The sequence below is a fragment of the Tupaia chinensis genome, unplaced genomic scaffold (genome assembly GCF_000334495.1).
Source record: "Tupaia chinensis unplaced genomic scaffold, TupChi_1.0 Scaffold000111_1, whole genome shotgun sequence".
In the NCBI taxonomy this organism is placed as follows: Eukaryota; Metazoa; Chordata; class Mammalia; order Scandentia; family Tupaiidae; genus Tupaia; species Tupaia belangeri.
In genome coordinates this window covers 415,351-435,854 of record NW_006159575.1, presented here as the reverse complement: position 1 = coordinate 435,854, position 20,504 = coordinate 415,351, and the positions used below count along the sequence as shown (strand labels likewise).

At 39.1% G+C, this 20,504-nt stretch overlaps 1 protein-coding gene and 1 pseudogene across 5 annotated transcripts in view; one reads left to right on the top strand and one right to left on the bottom strand.

Moving 5' to 3' along the window:
* NUP35 (nucleoporin 35) overlaps positions 1 to 20,504 on the bottom strand; it is a 45,203-nt gene that overhangs the window by 15,774 nt on the left and 8,925 nt on the right. For all 5 annotated transcript variants that reach the window (XM_006143838.3, XM_006143840.3, XM_027770072.1 and 2 more), the window contains 3 exons: positions 17,280 to 17,450; positions 13,771 to 13,898; positions 10,670 to 10,730 (listed from right to left, as the gene is read on the bottom strand). In XM_006143838.3, coding sequence (XP_006143900.1) covers positions 10,670 to 10,730; positions 13,771 to 13,898; positions 17,280 to 17,439 — 349 coding nt within the window. In that variant the 5' untranslated portion in view covers positions 17,440 to 17,450. The remainder of the gene's footprint in view (positions 1 to 10,669; positions 10,731 to 13,770; positions 13,899 to 17,279; positions 17,451 to 20,504) is intronic.
* Positions 16,060 to 16,439, top strand: LOC106734407 (40S ribosomal protein S12 pseudogene; annotated as a pseudogene).

Below are 20,504 nucleotides of genomic sequence, written 5' to 3'. Positions count from 1 at the left end.
TATATATATATATATATACATACACACACACACATATGTATATATCACCCCCATTTTACATACGAAGAACTGAAAACACAAGTATATCTAAAATAACTATTAACATTAATAGATATTTGAAGATTAACTGAGAGCATGATTAAGTGGTTCAATACATGTTACATTCCCTCAGTTATTATTACATCTACAAGGAACCTGTAATGTAAGACTTACCTGTTACTCTAAGAATCAAATGGAATACTGCATAGATAAGCATTCACAACAGTTAACTATTTTAATATAAAAGGGTAATTCAAAAAGTTCAGGGAAAATGGAATTACAGTATGAGTTTATTTTGCTGCAAAAATTTGAAATCCATGCATTTTTTCATAGTAAGCATTTTCCACAAACTTTCTGAAGGCCCTCTCATATAACATCAATATAATGATGCATTTGGCATAATTATTCTTTTGCATTAATGGCATAAATAATTCATAAGGTCAAATCTAAAAGATTTCTAGGAATGATGCTCATCTCTTGCCTCAAAATGATGGCAAAACAGGGACCAGCAGTTAGCGTAATGGCTATATCGCTGGACTCCCATGTAGTCAACCGCGGATTGAGTCCTGGACACGGGGGCTTAAAAACTCACACCAGGTGCGTGTGCGTGCATGCCCAAGATCCCAAGAAGAGAATGAAGGAAAAGGGATTGTGGTGTGGCCATCCCCCCTGGGGGGTGATCTCTCGCTTTCTGTCTCTCTGTCTCTCTCTGTTATTCTGGCAAGTGCACATGCCCTATAGCAAAAAAAAAACTCTCAAAAAAAAAAAAAATGGTGGCAAAACAAACTACATCATGGACAGGATCAACATTGAAAGCCACCAAGTAAACACTAAGATGCAACAATGTGACTCTAATGGCAGAGAAAAAATATGGTTATCTAAGGATTTCACGACTTTTTTTTTTTCTTTTGAGATTTTTGCTATAGGACACATCTGCTCACCAGAGAGACAAAGAGACAAAAAGTGAGCAATCATCTCCCAAGAAGAATGGTCATCCACAATCCCTTCTCTTCTCAGGACTTTGGGCACACACACACATGCACTCGTGAGTCTCAAGACCCTCCAGAGTCCAGAACTCGAGCCATAGTCAGCCACGTGGGAGTCCAGTGCTTTAACCACTATGACACTTGCTAGCCCCAGGATTTTACAACTCTGAACTCTAAAATACAAAACTATCCTGATTTAACCTATTAACATAACATTTCCATCCATAAAGATATATTTCATCACCTCAAATCATTTAGGCTTATTAAAAAACTATTTAATTTAGAATATTATTCTAGAACCTAGAAGGAAAAAAAGAAAGATGCTTAAGACTACCTGTTCATGTTCAAACAGCAGTTAAGTCACCAGCTGAAATAAAATTTGCCAGCTGGAAAGTCTGAGAAGCCAATATTCAAAATGTTATTATAAAAGCAATCAAATAAATGAAAGCACAATAATTAACTCTAGAGAAACCAAGAAGGTGTAAAAAGAAGGCCGACAGGTGGTACAGTGGTTAAGGGCACTGGACTCCCACATGGCCGACAGCACTTAGAGTCCCAGACCTGGCAGCTTGCTTTCTCACTTTCTCTCTCTTGCTGTCTCTCTCTAGTCAAAATAAAATAAATAAATAAATAAAGTTAAATAAAATAATTCTTTAAAAAAATAAAGGTATACAAGGACCAGAAGATGGCTTAACGGTTACATCACTGGACTCCCACGTAGTGGACCATGTTTGAGGCCTAGACTCGACGGCTTAAAACTCCCACTAGTGGGTGTGTATGCACGCCCAAGATCCCGAGAGAAAAGTGGAGAGGAGACTGCCGTGTGGCCTTCCCCCCCGGGGGGGGGATTTCTCGCTTTGGTCTCTCTGTTCCTCTGGCAAGTGCACGCACTCTATGGCAAAAATCTCTCAAAGGGGGGGAAAGTATACAAAAGCGATTAGAATTACAGTATATAAGGATACATCCAAAAGTTCATGGAAAAATGGAATTTAAGTACAAGTTCTGATATAAAGTAAATTTTAAAATCCATGCATAATTTTTCCACAATACAGAGATGTTCTATCAACTTTCTGACGCCCTCCCTACACCCACATTACATAGTTCAGTCTTACAGGATTATCTGACTTTTAAAACGGAGTTTAGGGGCCAGCAGGTAGCACAGTGGTTAAGACTCTGAACTCCCACATGGCCGATCACAGTTTGAGTCCTGGACCTGGTGCCTTGAAATCACGCCAGGCAAGTGAGTGCATGCCCAAAATCTTGAAAGGAAAATGAAGGGGATTGTGACATGGTCATACACCCTGGCGGATGATTTGTCACTTTCTATGTATCTTTCTGTGTTTTTGGCAAACACATGTACCCTATAGCAAAAATCTCTTTAAAACAAACAAACAAACTGAATTTACATGGGGCCAGTAGGTAGCATGGTGGTTAAGGCTTTGGACTCCAACGTGGCAACTGCAGTTTGAGTTCCAGACCTGTCAGCTTACTTTCTCACCTTCCCTTTCTTTCTCTCTGGTCAAATTAAATAATAGTAGTAAATAAAATTAAATAAACAGGAATCAGCATATGGTGTAATGGTTAAATTGCTGGACTCCCATGTAGTCGACCACAATTCGAGTCCCAAACCTGGCAGCTTAAAGCTCATGCCAGTTATGTGTGAGAGCATGCCCAAAATCCCGAGAGGAGAATGGAGAAAAGACTGCAATGTGGCCATCCCCCTGAGGGATGATTTCTTGCTTTCTGTCTCTCTATCTCTCCAGTAAGTACACATGCCCTATAGCGAAAATCCCTTAAAAAATAAATCTTTAAAAAAAACCCTGAGTTTATGCAAAAAAGAGATCATATAAAGTAAATAACTTAAAAGAAATGCTAATTATCGAAAAGTACATGTGACAAACTCTAATATGTTTAACAATTATTCTTTTCTCCATTACCACAGTCCCAATTAATAGGTAAAAAACATTTTTCTTATTAAGAATTGGTAGCATGATGGTTAAGGCTCTGGACTCCCACACGGCAGACCACAGTTCAAGTTCCAGACCTGGCAGCTTGCTGGCTTGCTCCCCTTGCCCCCCCCCCCCCCGCCCCACTCCTCTCTAGTGAAATTAAAAAATACTAAAATAATAATAAATTTATTTATCTTTTATTTTTTGTCATTTTTATTACTAGTTATCATTATTTTTTTTTTTTTAGTTTGCTACAGGGTACATGCACTCACCAGAAAGATAGAGAGTGAAAAAGCCACCAGATTCATGATTCAAACCAGTCAGCCCTGTGGGAGTCCAGCGCCTTCACCACCACACCACCTGCTGTCTCCAATATATATATATATTTTTTTTGGGGGGGGGGAGAGGTTTTTGCTATAGGGTGCATGCACTCACCAGAAAGACAGAGACAGAGAGACAAAAAGTGAGAAATCACCCCCCAGGGGGTATGGGCACGCCTCAATCCGTTCTCCTCCATTCTCCTTTCAGTATCTTGGGCACGCACGCACATGCGCCCTGTGTGAGTTTAAGCTACAGGGTCGGGGACTCCAACTGTGGTCAACTACATGGGAGTCAAGTGACAGAGCCATTATGCCAACTGCTGGTCCCAATTCCAACATACTTCTAATATAAGGCTAAATTAAAATAAAACATCCTACTTGACAAATGTATCTTTTTTAAGAATTATTTAACTTTATTTATTTATTTTTATGTATTTATTTTATTTTGACCAGAGAGGGACAGAGCAAGAGAGCAAAAGAAAGAGAGAGAGAGAGAGAAAGCAAGCTGCCAGGTCTGGTACTCAAACCAAGGTCGGCCACGTGGGACTCCCGCGCCCTTAACCACTATGCCACCCGCCAGCCCCAAATGCTGTATGTTTTTAAAATATCTGCTTGTCAACAACCTTAGAAGTAAACAAAAACATATTTATATAAAAGCCTTAAGTAAATTTAGTTCTTTCAAGAAAGATATGCCTTTAACAAACCAGAGAGTAAAAGAGCATTTTAGTATAGACTCTGAAGCTAATTCAAATTTTTTATGTTTTACATAATCATTAAGAAGGTACAATTTAGTTATGCTACATCATGCAATAACCTTCAAGCAAGAAATTAAATGAAGGTTCAAACTGAGACAACCATTATGACCTTTAAAAATAAAACAAATCAAAATTAAGTCTCAAACGAATAAGCAATCTAATTTTTGCCCTGTCAACTACTCTGAAAAATATAATTACTTATACATAATCTAAAACTATTTACATAACTTTACCATAATTGCCCCCCACCTTGTTAACGTTTAATTGCTCCACTGATTTTACTTCCTTTCAATCAGACTTCTGGTATTCACACGCTATACTTTATAGATGAAAATAAAGTGTGCCTATCAAACCACATCAAATTGGACTATAATGTGTCTCCCTCGGTAAATTACTATTTAAACATCCCTCATAAGATTAGATTAAAGCAGAGGGTAAAAGACCTTATTACCCTTTATGAAAATGTCTTCAATTAAAGATTCAATTATTTCAAGACACTTTTAAAAAAAATATTTATTTATTTAATTCCATTTGTTATTATTTTTTAACTTCACCACAGAGAAAGAGAGAGAGAGAAAGGGAAAGGGAGAAAGTAAGTCACAGGTCTGGGACTTGAACCATGGTCTGCCATTTGAGTGAGAATCCTGCGCTCCTAACCACCACACCACCTGCCGGCCCTTCAAAACACACTTTTAACCTAAATTAAAAGAGATTACAAAAAAAATAGTAGTGGGGCCAGCAGGTAGTATAGTGGTTAAGGCACTGGATTCTCACATGGTACACCATGGTTCGAGTCCCAGACACAGCACCTTGAAACATGTTGGGCACGTGTGTGTGTATGCTCAAAATCATGAGAGGATAGTGGAGAAGGGACTGCAGTGTGGTCATCCTCGCTGGGTAGTGATTTCTTGCTTTGTGTCTCTGTCGAGTGCACCTACCCTATAACAAAAATTGCTTTGAAAAATAGTAAATTTGAAACAGATACATGGCAAATGAAACTTAAAAGAGAGGGTCCTGGCAGTGTTTCATTCCTTCTTACCATGAAACAGAGTAGTACAACATGTAATAGACTTTGGCCTCAGCCCAGTAACAGGTCTGGTCTTTGCCCAGTTTCTGGGAGGTAACCTCTAAACCCTGAGATCTTTGCTGTTCCTAGTGAGAACCTCTAGACTGTTCAAGCTAACAAGCTGACTCATGGTAGGGATTGGTCACTCCAGAAAGACCAGCCTTGTGATAAAATGGTTAGAGCTCTGAGCCCCATGATACCATCCCACATCATGGAAGAAGAGGACTGGAAAATATGCTCACCTACTTCAATCAAGTCTGTGATGAAACTCCAATAAAAATTCTGAACATGGGGCCAGCAGAATGGCATAGCAGCTATGTCACTGGACTCCCACGTGTCCAACCACAGTTCAAGTTCTGGACCTGGTGGCTTGAAACACACAGGGCGGATGTGCATGTGCACCCAAGATCCCAGGAGGAGAAAGGGACTGCTTTGTGCCCATGCCCCCCGGAGGGGTAATTTCTCACTTTGCCTTTCACTTTCTGTTTCCCTTTCTCTCTGGCAAGTGCACATACCCTAAGGCAAAAACCAAAAAACTCTGGGCAAAAAAAAAAAATTCTGAACATGGATGTTCACTGGAACTGGTAACACTCTGTATTGCTAGAACACTATGTATGACCTTACATCACTCCTGGGAAGAAAACAAATACCCCTAAGGACAATGGAAGGGAAACTCCACATTTGGAATTTTCTCATGGTTAACCTTACATGTCTCTTCCTTTGGCTGGTTCTAATTTGTATCCTTTTGCTGTAATAAAACTGTAACCATACATATATCACTTCTAATGATCTGACTCTTCTAGTAAATTACCAAACTCAAGAAGCATCTTGGGATATCCCAAAATTACAGTCAGCTAAAGTGAGGATAGCCCTTAGGTTTCCCAAACTTGAATCTGGTATCTAAAGTGAGGGCAGTCTTCAAGGACTATTTCCTCAGTCTTTGTAGTTTGACACACTCATTGTACCCAAAAGCATACTGAACAAGAGATACAATATCTAATCAAGAATAGCTCTTTGTCAATCCCTTTCAGGTGCCTAATAATAGTCACTGTAGAAAAGTTTCAGGTTTTGAAGATCACAGGTACTATATTAAAGCTTCTGGGTGAAGTTAAGGAAAATTAGTTTAAAGTCTATGTAGTTAGGAATTAGATGGCAAGCTTCTCCATATCCTAGGGCAGCCAGCGTAACTGCTACTCTCCCACTTCATCTGCAAGAGATGAAGGAATTTGCCTTTGAACAAAAGGAACCTCAACAGCTCAAGACTCCATGAATTCAGGTTTGGCAGAGAACATCTGTAAGGAGATTAAGTAAAGATCTGCACACTAAAAAAGAGACTTCTCCCTATCTATATTCAGCACACAAGCTTAGATATGAAGGCAGAGTATTAAAGGAATCTTCTTTGGGAAAATTTAAAAGGAAAATTAAACCTACAAATGCTGAAATTAGAACTTCTTCCAACAAAAAGCTTCCTCAGTGTCCAATACTCTTACGATGAAGCTCAGTAAGAAATAAAATAGCTTCTCCCCAATCCCCCCAACTCTTGCCAGAACTGAGCCTTTATATACACGGATTCCAAATAGCTTTTCAGTGAGTCATACATGCCTTCACAATGATAAAAGACATGGGGGAAAAAATCAGAAAAAAAATAACAACTAGAAGGGAACACATAATAAGAGCAGGAATAAAAAAGACCCCTATTAACCTCACTACTAAGACATTTTATCCATGGAAGAACAGGTATTACATTTCTAAGTTCATTCAAAAAACAGAAAGAAAAAGTCTTGGAAGCTGAAATGATAGCAAAAAAAAAAAATTTTTTTTGAGAAAAATCTCTCAGAAAGTAGAATACAAATATGAATGATAATGCAAGGGGGAGGGAAAGGCAGAAACTTTAAAATCTCTGCAGTGATCCAATACACAAAAAGAAAAAAATTCCAGAGACCAGGGAAAGCAATTACCAAATAAATAGAGGTAATTTTTAGAACTGAAGGCTGGAAATGCCTTGACAAGATCAGTCAATAACCCAGCAAAACAAATGAAAATGTCCCAAAGTACATACGCACATTTGCGAAACTGAGAATACCAACCATGGAAATATCATAAATTTTTCCAAAACAGGCCAGACAAAATACTCAGCAAACTCACCACAGATGACTTCCACGGAACACTGCGAAGTAGAGACAATGGAATGATGCTTCCAAAATTCTGACCTAAGATACTATACTGCACCAGACTACCAAGTGTGAAGATACAAAAAGAGAACTTTTACTTCCCACGCAAGTTCTCTTAAAAAGAGACTCAAAAATGTTCTTCATTGGAACTAGCAGTTAGCATAATGGCTATGTCGCTGGACTCCTATGTAGTCAACCGCAGTTTGAGTCCCGGACCCGGTGGCTTAAAAATTCACACCAGGCACATGTGCATACATGCCCAAGATCCCAAGAGATTCGAAAATGGAGGAGAAGGGATTGTGGCGTGGCCATCCCCCTTGGGGGGTGATTTCTCGCTTTCTGTCTCTCTGTCTCTCTTTGTCTGTCTGGCGAGCGCACGTGCCCTATAGCAAAAACCTCTCCCAAAAAAAAAAAAAAATGTTCTTCATCAAAATGAGGACATAAACAAAGTGAGAGACCTGCTATGTAGAAGAAAGTGCTCAACACCAGAAACTGACAAAGGCAAGTCCTAGAATGACAGCTGTACACTATGCTGAACTGGGAAATAGTCAAGAGGTTAAAAAAGAGAAGTTCTCACTTTAAAACAAATAAAATGTTTGGAACTGTTTATGCATTCTAAAAAAGAAATATATATATCGTAGCCAACAGACTGCTTGTTGGGTTAAAATCCCCTTATTCTGTAGTAGATATTGGTCTAAGAATGTCATTGCCCAAAAAAACCACATACGTACATTAGGTTCCTGTGGTTGTTGTAAAAAATTACCATAACCTAGGTCACTCACAACAGAAATTTATTATACACAGTTCTGGAGACCAGAAATCCAAGATTAAATTGTTGGCTGCTAGAAACTCACAAGAAAGAATCCACTGTTTGCCTCCTCTAACTTCTGGGGACTACTGGTTGTTTTGGCAACAACACTCCAACCTCAGCCTCTCTTTTACACCACCTCCTCCTCTGTATGTTTCTGTGTCAACTTTCTCCTCTTCTGTGTCAAATTTCTCTGCCTCCCTTAGAAAGAAAGACACTTGTAACTAGATTTAGGGACCACCAAGGTAATCCAGGATTACCTACTCCTCTTTTTCTCAAGATGTGTAGCTTAGTTTATACGGGGTAGGAGAAGGGGCTGTGGCATGACCACACTCCATGGGGGATGCTTTCTCACTTTCCCTCTCTTTTTCTCTCTCCAGAGAATACATGTACCTTCTAGTAAATTAAAAATAAAATGTGTTTCTGATATCCCTTAGTCCAAATTCTCTACTCTGCCTCTAGTAAATTAAAAATAAAATGTGTTTCTGATATTCCTTTGTCCAAATTCTCTACTCTGTGGTATGACTAAGGCTTTCATGCACCAAAAGTAAGATTCTGAAAGACATCTTAGCATCAGTTAGATTACCAGACACACACACACACAAAAAAAAACCACTACGCATAAAACAGTACACATCGCCATTATAGCACATAATATCTCTTTATAAAATTTACCAATCTTGGGAACATCAGGTGGAAAAGTGTTTAAGAGCACTAGACTCCCACATGTCTGACCACAGTTCAAGTACCGGACCTGGTGGCTTGCTTTCTCGCTTTCCCTTTCTCTCTCCCTCTCTCTCTCTCTCTCTGATCAAATTAAAATAATAATAATAAATAAAGATAAATAGATTTTTTAAAATTTACCAATCTCAAAAAGTTAACATCTGGGGCCAGCAGGTGGCCTGGTGGTTAAAGTGCTGGACTTCCAAGTGACCGACAACAATTCGAGCCCTGGACACAGGGGCTTAAAAATCACCTCAGATGTATGTGCATGCATGCCCAAAATACTGATCAGAGAATGGAGGACAAGGGATCGCTGCATGGCAATTATTTCCCAGGATTGGGGGGGGGGGGTGACCTCTCACTTTATCTCTCTCTCTCTGTGTCTCTCTGGTGAGCCCAAATGCCCTACGGTAAAAACTTAAAAACAAAACAATAAAAGCTAACATTTTTAAGATATCTAAGAAATTTATACTTACCATTAAATATAGAAGCTAAAAAATAGCTTTAAGTGAAAAAAAATCTAGGTTTGCCCCCTCAGTTCTCTCATCAATTACTTTTCTATCTCTTGTATATTATTGACCATGCATGACAGATCTCAACACCCTACACAATTTCTCAATAATATTCTTTTTCACTTATGCTCCATTAAGACTCACTATACATGAATTGATTAAACTCAAAGTAGAAGCACCAGTGGCTCTCAGTGACCAATTTCTGACAGGCGTATTTTTCCTACCACAGTTCATTCTAGTGTGTAAAATTTTGAAATTTACTTGAAGTATCTACACACGTAATTATTTCTAATGTATTTTTGTTTTATTATGCTTGCTTCACAAATTTAAATGTCATCCTTGTGCAGGGGCCGTTCTAATCTTCTACCCAACATTACAGCCTTACAATTTTAGTGCTGCCAAAGCAAGCATTTTTTTTAAATCTTAGTATTTTGAATAGACTACGCATCAAACCTATAAATTCAGAAGAGAATCAATAAACAAATTATTTTCTTCCTGAAGGAAATTATTGATATTCAAGAAAGTCTCCAACTATAAAATATAAAGAAAAAATGTTGGTAATTATTAACAAAACTCTCATCTTCATTTAGAGTTAAGAATAATCTCTAAGGCCAACTCTATCACCTGGTGGTTCCCACATGAGCAACTATACAGTTCAAATTCCAGACCCAGCTGCTTGAGAAATATGCCAGGCACATGTGTGTACATGTTCAAAATTCCAAAAGAAGGAAGAGAGGTAAGAGAAGGGATTACAGTATGATCATCCTCCATGAGAGGAGCTTTGTCCTCTCTCTCTCTCTCTCTCTCTGACAAGTGTACATGCCTTTTAGTAATAATAACAACAATGGTAATGATAGTCTTTACCATTAAAAGAAGGGCCAATTTATGGCCTGTTGGTTAAGGAATTGTGACCCACATGGCCAACTGCACAGTTCAAGTCCTGGACCTGGCAGCTTGAACTACACACTGGGAATGTATGAATGAATGCCCAAAATCCTGAAAGGAGAGAGAAACAGAAGAGAAAGGACTGTAGCATTACTATGCCTCAAGAGGGTGCTTTCTTACTTTCCTCTCTCTGTGTGTCTCCTCCCTCCAGCAATTACACGTCTTCTAGCAAGATTTTTTTTTTGGAGGTTTTTGCTACCAAGCACATGTACTCGACTGAGACAGAGAAAGGAAAAGGAAGAAACAAGCCCGCAAGGGCAATGGCCACACCACAATCCTCTTTTCCATTCTCCTGGGATTTGGGGCACACATGCAGATGTGCCCAGAGTGATTTTCAAGTAGCCAAGTCTGGCTATTTATAAAAGACAGGGAACAAAAAATACATATATGCTAACCTGTTCCAGGAGTCATCGTCGTAACTCCAACAAGAGGACTCTGCATTACTGAAATGTTTGGCTACACAAAACAGAAGAAAGACAGTGTTAAGGTAAATTTTAACAAACACAGTGTTAAATTCTTCATTCAATATATAACTACAGGGAACCAGCAGTTAGCGTAATGGCTGTGTCACTGCACTCCCACGTAGTCGACCGCGGTTCGCGTCCAGGACCCGGTGGCTTAAAACTCACGCCGGGCGCGTGTGCGTGCGTGCCCAAGATCCCAAGAGGAGAATGGAGGAGAAGGGATTGCGGCGTGACCATCCCCTCTGGGGGGGTGATTTCTCGCTTTGTCTCTATGTCTCTCTCTGTCTGTCTGGCGAGCGCACGCACCCTATAGTGAAAACCTCGAATCTAACGTATGCTATGACCTTAAGCATATTACCTAAAATATGAAAAGTTGTATTTGGTAAAAAGACATTTTTTATATGAAGTAAAATGATAGTTGTTTTACTTTTGTGGGGGAGGTTTTTGCCTTAGGGCACATGTACTGGGGTGGGGGTGGGGGGCACAGGAGACAGAGAAAATGAGAGGAAAAGCGAAACAATCACACTCCAAGGAGGATGGCCATGCCACAATCCCCTCTCCTCCATTCTCCTCCTGGGACCTTGGGCACGCATGCACATGTACCCAGCTTGAGTTTCCAGCCACTGAGTCTAGGATTTGAACTGCAGCCAGCCATGTGGAGGTCCAGCGACATAACTGCTATGCCATCTGCTGTTCCCAATAGCTGTTTTACTTCTTAATGAACAATATTTGAAATAACAGAGATGATGCTGATTGTTCGAATCCCCAAGAAAAATCCAGGAGCCAGCAGGTGGCACTGTGGTTAAAGACACTGGATTCCCACATGGCCGACTGTGGTTTGACTCCTGGACCTGGCAGCTTGCTTTCTCGCTTTCCCTTTCTCTCTGTGTGTTTCTGTCTAGTCGCATTGAAAAATAACAACAAATGGTATTAAATAAAAGCAAATAATTCTTTTAAAAAAAAAAAAGAAAAATCCATACCATCTTCCACCCAACAAAGCAAGAGTTCTAGTAGCACTATACGGCTATTAGAAGCACTAGCTCTGGGTAAGACTGCCTAGGTTTGAAGCTTGACTCTTCTATACACTAGCTGCCTTACCCTTGACAAATTACTTAACTTTTCTTTTTCTTACTTTGTCAGTGATAAAATGAAGAACTTAATAGACTCATTGTGAAAAATTAAATGATAATGCATTATAAATTGAAAGATCAGAATCTGTGCTTAGTAAGTTATTTAAGAAGTAACAGGCCCCTTGTTGTTGCCAGTCCCACAAAAACAGAGAATCTCTACACTGAATATAAACTAGGACTAAAAATAAAACCATCAGAACACCTACACCAGGAACATAATAAATGTTAGCTCATAAATATTTAAGCACCACAATGTTTAGTAAAACCAAAAAAAAAGAAGCAAAGATAGCTCTAAAAGGATATTGGTATTATATTAATAAAGCTATTCATAAAACAAAATCTCGGGACAGCAATGGTATGGAGGCTGAGGCGGCTAGATCCCATATGGCTGCCTATGTGGCTTGAATCCCAGACCCAGTGGCTTGAAAAACATGCCCATGCATGCATGCCCCAAACCCCAAGAGGACAATGGAGGAAAGATCGTGGCATGGCCATCCTCCCTAAGAGATGATTTTTCAGTTTTCCCCATCTCTGTCTCCAGGGAGCACACATCCCCTACAGCAAAATCTATTAAAAAAAAAAAAAAAAAAAAACTCAACACATTACCAAGTACCCTACATCTGGATAAAATCCTGAATCTTCATTTCTTTCTTTACAAAATTACATATAAATATTAAACTTTGTAAATATTTGGAATAACTTAACCCATAATCTTATTCCACATATATATTAAGGTTGGGGCATAGGCAGGTAGAAAATGCATACCTATAAAAAAACCACGGAATTATCCATATAAGAAAATATTTCTATTATATTTTAAATACATTTCATGATAAACACAATTTAAGTACTTTTATTTTTATTGGAGGACACATGCACTCACCACATACACATAAGAAAACACATGGAAATAAAATAATGCACCCCAAAGAGGTGTGATCATCCTGTAATCTCTTTTCCTCCATAGTTCCTTCTTGTCAGGATTTCTGGCATGTACACACATGTGCCTGGTGTGTTTTTTCCGTTTGGTTTTTTTTTTTTTTTTTTTTTTCTTTTTGAGAAATTTTTCCAAAGGGCATTTTTGTCCATGTATGCTTGCCAGAGATACAGAGACAGAAAGCAAGAAATCACCTCACAGTGTGGCAATGGCCACACCGCAATCCCTTCTCATCCATTCTCCTCTCAGGATCTTGATACGCACACAGCATGAGTTTTAAGCCACCGGTCCGGGACCCAAACCATGGTCAACTATGTGGGAGTCTAGTGATATAATCATTATTCCACCTACTGGTCCCAGTGCCTGGTGTGTTTTTCAAGCCACTGGGGCTGGTATTCAAACCAGGGTAGGCCCTCTGGGATCTGGCCCCGTTAGCCACTAAGTTACAAGCCAGCCCACAATTTTAAATAAATTATATGGGACCAGCAGTTAGCTTAATGGCTATGTTGCTGTACTCCATGTAGTCAATAGCAGTTCACATCCCGGACCCAGTGGCTTAAAACTCAAGCCGGGCACATGTGTGCGTGTGCCCAAGATTCCAAGAGGAGACCGGAGGAGAAGAAATTACGGCATGGCCATCCCCCCTGGGGATTGATTTCTCGCTTTCTGTCTGTCTGTCTGTGTCTGTCTGGCGAGCGCACATGCCCTATAGCAAAAAATCCTCTCCAAAATAAATAAATAAATAAAAGTTAAATAAATAAATTATATGACAAATGTGCTTACTTGATTATTTTACATAACACATTAAACTAAATTAGACCTTGGGGAAACATTTTGAATCACTGACCCTCACTGTATAAGAACAGAAAAAACATGAATTAACATTATTAAACATGATCCACATTATTAATTGTGGATCATGAGGATCATGTACTATCCTCACGTGGATCATATCTTGTTATTACCTGTCTTCTTGAAGTTAAAGGTGTTGATCCAAGTCCCGGGCTAGAAATGTCATCATATATACTTCTAACTGGTGGGGCTCCACTTTTATCTTTATGAGCTGGTACGACTGGTTGTGGCGGTGACCCACCTACAATATATAAAAAATACAGTTAGGTAAGAAAACAAAGGGATTTTTCATGTTTCTGGTAAGGTTTTTAAAATTTGTATTTCTAAAATACTGGCTTAAATTTCTATCTTCTAGTGCGTTTGAAACTTTAATATGTAAAGAATCATCTTGTGATCTTATTAAAATTTAGACTGATTCACAAGGTGTGGGGTGGAACCTAAGATTATGCAGTTCTGAGAAGCTCCTAGGTGATGCCAATACTCCCAATCCATAAACTACATTTTGATTAAAAGTCTCAGAGTAAGCAGTTAACTTGATTCCATGTGTCATTTGAAAGGTATTTGGGGCTGGCAGGTGGCATGGTGGTTAAAGGTGTTGGACTCCCACATGGTGTTGGACACCCAACCATGATTCGAATTCTGGACCTGGTGACTTACTTTCTCATTCCGCCCCCCCCTCTCTGATCAAGCTGGAAAATAATAATAAATAGTTAAATAATTCTTTTTGAAAGAGAAAGAAAGTTGGTATTAAACAGTTTCAGTCTATATACAACTTTATAAATACAATCGTATTTTTTTTTTTTTTTGAGAGAGAAATTGTTGCTATAGGGCACATGCCCTCACCAGAGAGACAGAAAGTGAGAAATCACCCCCCGGAAGGGATGGTTAAACCACAATCCCTTCTCCATTTTCTTCTCAGGATCTTGAGCACACATGCACACACGCCCAGCACAAGTTTTAAGCTGCAGGGTCTGGGACTGTAACCACAGTCAACTACATAGGAGCCCAGAGACATAACCATTATGCCATCTGCTGGCTCCATATGAATGTAATCTTCTAATGTGAATTTGACTGTCAAGATTAAACAAAGCTCATTCATGTTTCCCACAAGAGAAATATACTTAAAAACATTAACAAAGATATAGAAAAAAGATCAATCTTTATGACATAAAAATGCCTTTATAAGTCAGAGAACCAGCAATGGTAAATAGAGAAGCAGCACAGACCTATTGTAATGCCAGTGTCTGAGCCTGGAGAGTACAACACCAAAAGCTGTCTAGAATACATTCTACAGAACAAGACTGGCCTGGACTGGTGCTGCTCCGCCACTTACTAACCAGCAAGTGCTGGCTTATCATTTATTACATTTAGTCTCAGTTTCTTCTTTTATAAAAAAAAGAAAAACTTAAAAATTATTTAATTTTATTTTGTTACTATTTTTTAATTTGACCAGAGAGAGAAAGGGAAAGTGAGAAAGCAAGCTGCCAGGTCCAGGACTGAAATCACTCGGCCATGTGGGAGTCCAATACCTCAACCACCATGCCACCTGCTGGCCCCCAGTTTCTTCTTTTGCGAATGGGATACTACCTACCCTTGAAAATTAACAGGAGTAAAATAATATATATACATACACATGTTTATGCCAATATATATGTCAAACGAATGTGGGTGTGGGTGTGTGTGTATATATATTTATATGATTAAACTACAATGATAAAATTAGAAATTTTAAAAAAGATCTGTCCACAATAATGTCTTTAGGTGAATTACTTCAAATATAATTTGTGAAAATTACCCCATTTGATTCAAAAATTAAAATGAAGTATTAAAAAAACCTCTCTAAACCAAATAATACTTTAAGGACAATTAAAGTATGAAGAGTTTCCACTTACATAATTAAAGAATATTAGCTAGCAATTAGAATACAGTCACTTCTACCACTAAATCTCAGTACTCACAGTTAAAACTTCAAAGTTATCTTTCAAAATATTTGTTTAGGAAGTCCTTGAATAGATACATGTAGCACTTAGGAAATAATACTTTGTACTCACAGTTGCGAATTCTGTGCAAGAAAGAAAAACTTGCTCATTCCCTGCCACCAGTCGGAGGCTCTGGTGCATTCAAGATCCGGCTCCCAGCAAAAGGCGTAATGACTATGACGCTGGACTCCCATGTAGTCCACTGAGGTTTGAGTCTCAGACCTGGTGGCTTGAACTCACACTGGGTACATGTGCGTGCGGGCCCAAGATCCCAAGAGGAGAAAGAAGGGATTGAGGTGTAGCCATCCCCCCGGATGGTGATTTGCCGCTTTCAGTCTCTGTCTTTCTGGCAGCGCACACGTCCTATAGCAAAAACCTCCCAAAAAAAAAAAAAAAGATTCGCTCCACCCATAATATACCGTCATGGCTGAGGAAGGCATTGCTGCTGGAGGTGTAATAGACATTATTACTGCTTTACAAGAGGTACTGAAAACCACCCTTATCCACGATGGCCTACCACATGGAATTTGCAAAGCCACCAAAGCCTTAGACAAGCACCAAGCCCACCTGTGTGTGCTTGCATCCAACTGTGATGAACCCATGTATGTCAAGTTAGTGGAGGCCCTTTGTGTCGAACACCAAATCAACTTGAATAAGGTTGATGACAACAAGAAACTAGGAGAATGGGTGGGCCTCTGTAAAATTGACAGAGAGGGAAAACCCAGTAAAGAGGTTGGTTGCAGCTGTGTAGTAGTTAAGCACTATGGCAAGGAATCCTAGGCCAAGGATGTCATTGAAAAGTATTTCAAATGCAAGAAATGAAAGGACAACAAAAATGGGCTAGTGGAAAAAAAAAAAAAAGAAAAAATTCCCCATAGTTTGCAGAGTAAGTCCTTTCACTAAATACACTGCATTTGAAAATATTCACTTTAACTAGAAAACATATGTATAAATTTTTAAATATTTTTAAAGAATTATTTTATTTAACTTTATTATAATGACTATTATTTCCCAGCTTGATCAGAGAGAGACAGACAGAGACAGAGAGAGAAAGTGAGAAAGCAAGCCACCAGGTCCATGACTCGAACCGCAGTCGGCCATGTGGGAGTCCAGCGCCTTTAACCACACCACCTACTAGCCCTCATATGTATAAATTTTTAAATTATACTTCTTTTGACTAAATATTTATTATATTTTAAGATGAATTATTTAAACTAAATTCAGTTAAAGAAAATTGCTATATACATACCATCAATTGTAAGAGATCATTTCCTCCCATCCTCCCACTCTTCACTGTCTTTGAAATCCAGTTTACAAAAAATGGTATCTTGGCATTATGTCATATTTACTGTTTTCTCTTTCCTAGTGATACTTAAAATGTTAAGTTTTATATTCAATGGCACCTTAAATATGACTCATTTTTAATTGGCGGCTCTTCAAATTACTAGCAGTATTGTATTTTATATTGCTTACCTTTATTGCAAGAGTCTTAAAAATAAAGGCTTTGCTTTATAGTAGAGGCACTGTTTAATTTTTTTAATTAGTAAATGTGTTGATGAGGGTGAATGATGTACCATTACTCTTTTTAATATTCCAATACATGTATTACTATTACATAAAACTATTTTAAGGAATTCACCTACCTGCAAGTAAAGGTGATCTCATTTCCATTACTCCTACTGAAGGGCCACTAATTGACCGAGGTTGTGGAGTCACTGGAGCTGGCAAATCCCCCATTAGAAATCCAGGTAAGAACTGGGCATTAACTCCCGGCTTTGGAGAGGTGGGTGAACCCAACATCATCGGTTCAGATCCTAAATAAGTAAATAAACAAACAAATTAAGAACTTTTCTGTTCTAGTATCAAACAAAAAGATGAAAAAAAAATCTAACATTTTTTTTCTTTTTTTTGGAGAGGTTTTTGCTATATAGCGCATGCGCTCACCAGAAAGACAGAGACAGAGAGACAGAAAGCAGGAAATCACCCCCCAGGGGGGATGGCCATGCCACAATCCCTTCTCCTCCATTCTCCTCTCGGGATCTTGGGCACACATGCACACGTGCCCGGCATGAGTTTAAGCCACCGGGTCCGGGACTCGAACCGCAGTCGACTACGTGGGAGTCCAGCAACATAGCCATTACGCTAACTGCTGGTCCCCAAAAATCTAACATATTTTTGAGGATTTAATCAAAACTCTTAAACTTAACTATAGCTGAATTTGACAGCCAATCAAAATTAAGTCTAAAGAAAAATGATCTTGTTTTCACGAATATAAACCTTTGAAAGCTTTTTTGTTTACATTATTTTACAAACTTAAAAATCAACTTTTTATAATATTTATTTTAATTTCTAATTTACATATAATAGTTATATACCTTTGTGGGGCATGTGGTTTTTCAAAACATGTAAGCGACATGTAACGATCAAATCAAGACAATAAACATCCACCTTCAACATTTGTTACTTTGTGTTCTTACATAGTCAAAATCACCCTAAATTCAAAAATTGTGTTCATTATCAAAAAAAAGTCCCTAAAATAAACAGAAAAAGTTTTCCATTTATGGATCAATTTCAACTATATAAACACCAAAAACAGTGTGGAGAGGGCCAGCAGGTGGAGTGGTGGGTAAGGCACTAGACTCCCACATGGCCAACCACTGTTTGAGTCCTGGGCCTGGCAGGTTGAAAAATCACACCAGGAATATGTGTGTGCCCCCTAAATCCTAGAACGAGAAAGTAGGAAAAGGGTTTGAGGCATGGCTGCCCCCCCGGGGGAGGTGATTTCTCACTTTCTCTCTCATTGTCCCTGTCTTTCTGACAAGCACATAAGCCTTCTGGCAAAAACAAAACAAATTATTAGGTGTTTTTCTTTCTGTCTTTGCTATAGGGTACCTGCAGAGAAGAGAGCCAGAGAGAAGAGCATGGGTGTGGGTACAAATGAGCAATCACCTCCCACCCCATCTCAGGAGGATGGCTACGCTGCAATCCCTTCTCCTCCATTCTTCTTTTGAGATTTTGAGTACACATGCCTGGCGTGATTCTCAGGTTGGGGTCCAGGACTCAAACTCCAGAGTTGGTCAAGTGGGGTCTAGCCACCTTAACTACCATGCCACCTGCTGGCCCAAATCATTAGTTTTTTCTTTTTTTTTGGAGAGATTTTCACTGTAGGGCGCGTGCGCTCGCCAGACAGACAGAGAGTGACATAGAGACAGAAAGCGAGAAATCACCCCCCAGGGGGGATGGTCACGCCGCAATCCCTTCTCCTCCATTCTCCTCTCGGGATCTTGGGCACACACGCACACGCGCCCGGCGTGAGTTTTAAGCCACCGGGTCCGGGACACGAACCGCGGTCGACTATGTGGGAGTCCAGCGACATAGCCATTATGTTAACTGCTGGTTCCCCCAAATCATTAGTTTTAAAGTTAGGAATAAATATTCCTAATATAAACAAATTTAAAGTGAGAACTGATATTCACAATCAAATTCAAAATTAGTCTTCACAACTTACAGGATAGCAATTCCTGTTATAAAGATGAGGAAGCTATAACTTACTCCAATTTCAGAGCAAAACAGAAAAGTAACAAAGGAGCAATGAAGTCAAGAAATCTGTGTTCAAATTTCAGAAAAATGTGCAACAGTATAGCATCCCCTTACAGAACTTTAAACCAAAATTACAGGGCCAGAGCCAGCAGGTGGCGTGGTGGTTTAGGGCAATGGACTCCCACAAGGTCAACCATGGTCAACCACGGTTGAGACTGGGACCTGGAGGCTTGCTGGCTTGCTTTCACACTTTTTCTCTCCCTCTCTGGTTAAGTTAAAATAAATAAATACATAAATAAAACAAAGTTTAATAAAATAATTCTTTTAAAAAAAAATTATAAGGTCAACCCACAGCATGTGGTTAAGGGTACTAGATCCTACATGGCCAACCTGGAAGTTCAATTCCCAGACCCTTCAGTTCGAAAAATACACCAGGTGCATGCACATGCACAGACAAAAATTCCCCCAAAAAAGAGGATGAGAGAAGGGATTGTGACATGACCACTCCCCATGGCAGGATACTTTCTTCTTCCCTCTCTGGCAAGTGTTCTGTGCCCTCTGGCAAAAATTTAAAAACAAAAAAAGAAAAAAGTTATATTAAGTAAGTACTTAGCCTGGTACCTAACACTCAATAAATATTAGTTTTCATTTTTATATCATCAGTATTACTTATAACAGCAAAACTTTAGTGAATATACAATTTATCATGTTTCTGAAATTTTAATGTCTGACTAGGTAACAAGCCTAAGTATGTATGATTCACAGCAATCAGAAAAGTCAAGTGTTTGCTATGCTATTGTTTTTTTGTAAACAGCCTCAAAATCTGTTTCTTGCTATCCAAAAGCTTTATTTATTCTTCCTCTTATTTCTTATTATGTTAAGATCTAGGTACCGGGACCAGCAGTTAACGTAATGGCTATGTCACTGTACTCCCATGTAGTCAACTGCCGTCTGAGTCCTGGACCCAGCAGCTTAAACTCACACTGGGCGCGTGCCTGTGCATGCCCAACATCCCGAGAGGAGAATAAAGGAGAAAGGATTGTGGCATGGCCATCCCCCCTGGGGGGTGATTTCTCACTTTCTGTCTCTCTGTTTGTCTCTGTTTTTCTGGCGAGCACACTGCACCCTATAGCAAAAACCTCTCCCCCCCAAAAAAAGAAAGAAAGAAAGATCTAGGTACCAACAATGCAAACGTATAAAAGAGAAAAAATGCAAAGCAATTCAGATAGGATAAAATACTGAAATAAGGGTGTGACTAACCAGGACTAGTTAGTGGTGCAAAGGTTAAGGAGATTAAAACCCATAATACCTGTTAAGCAGTTGGACTG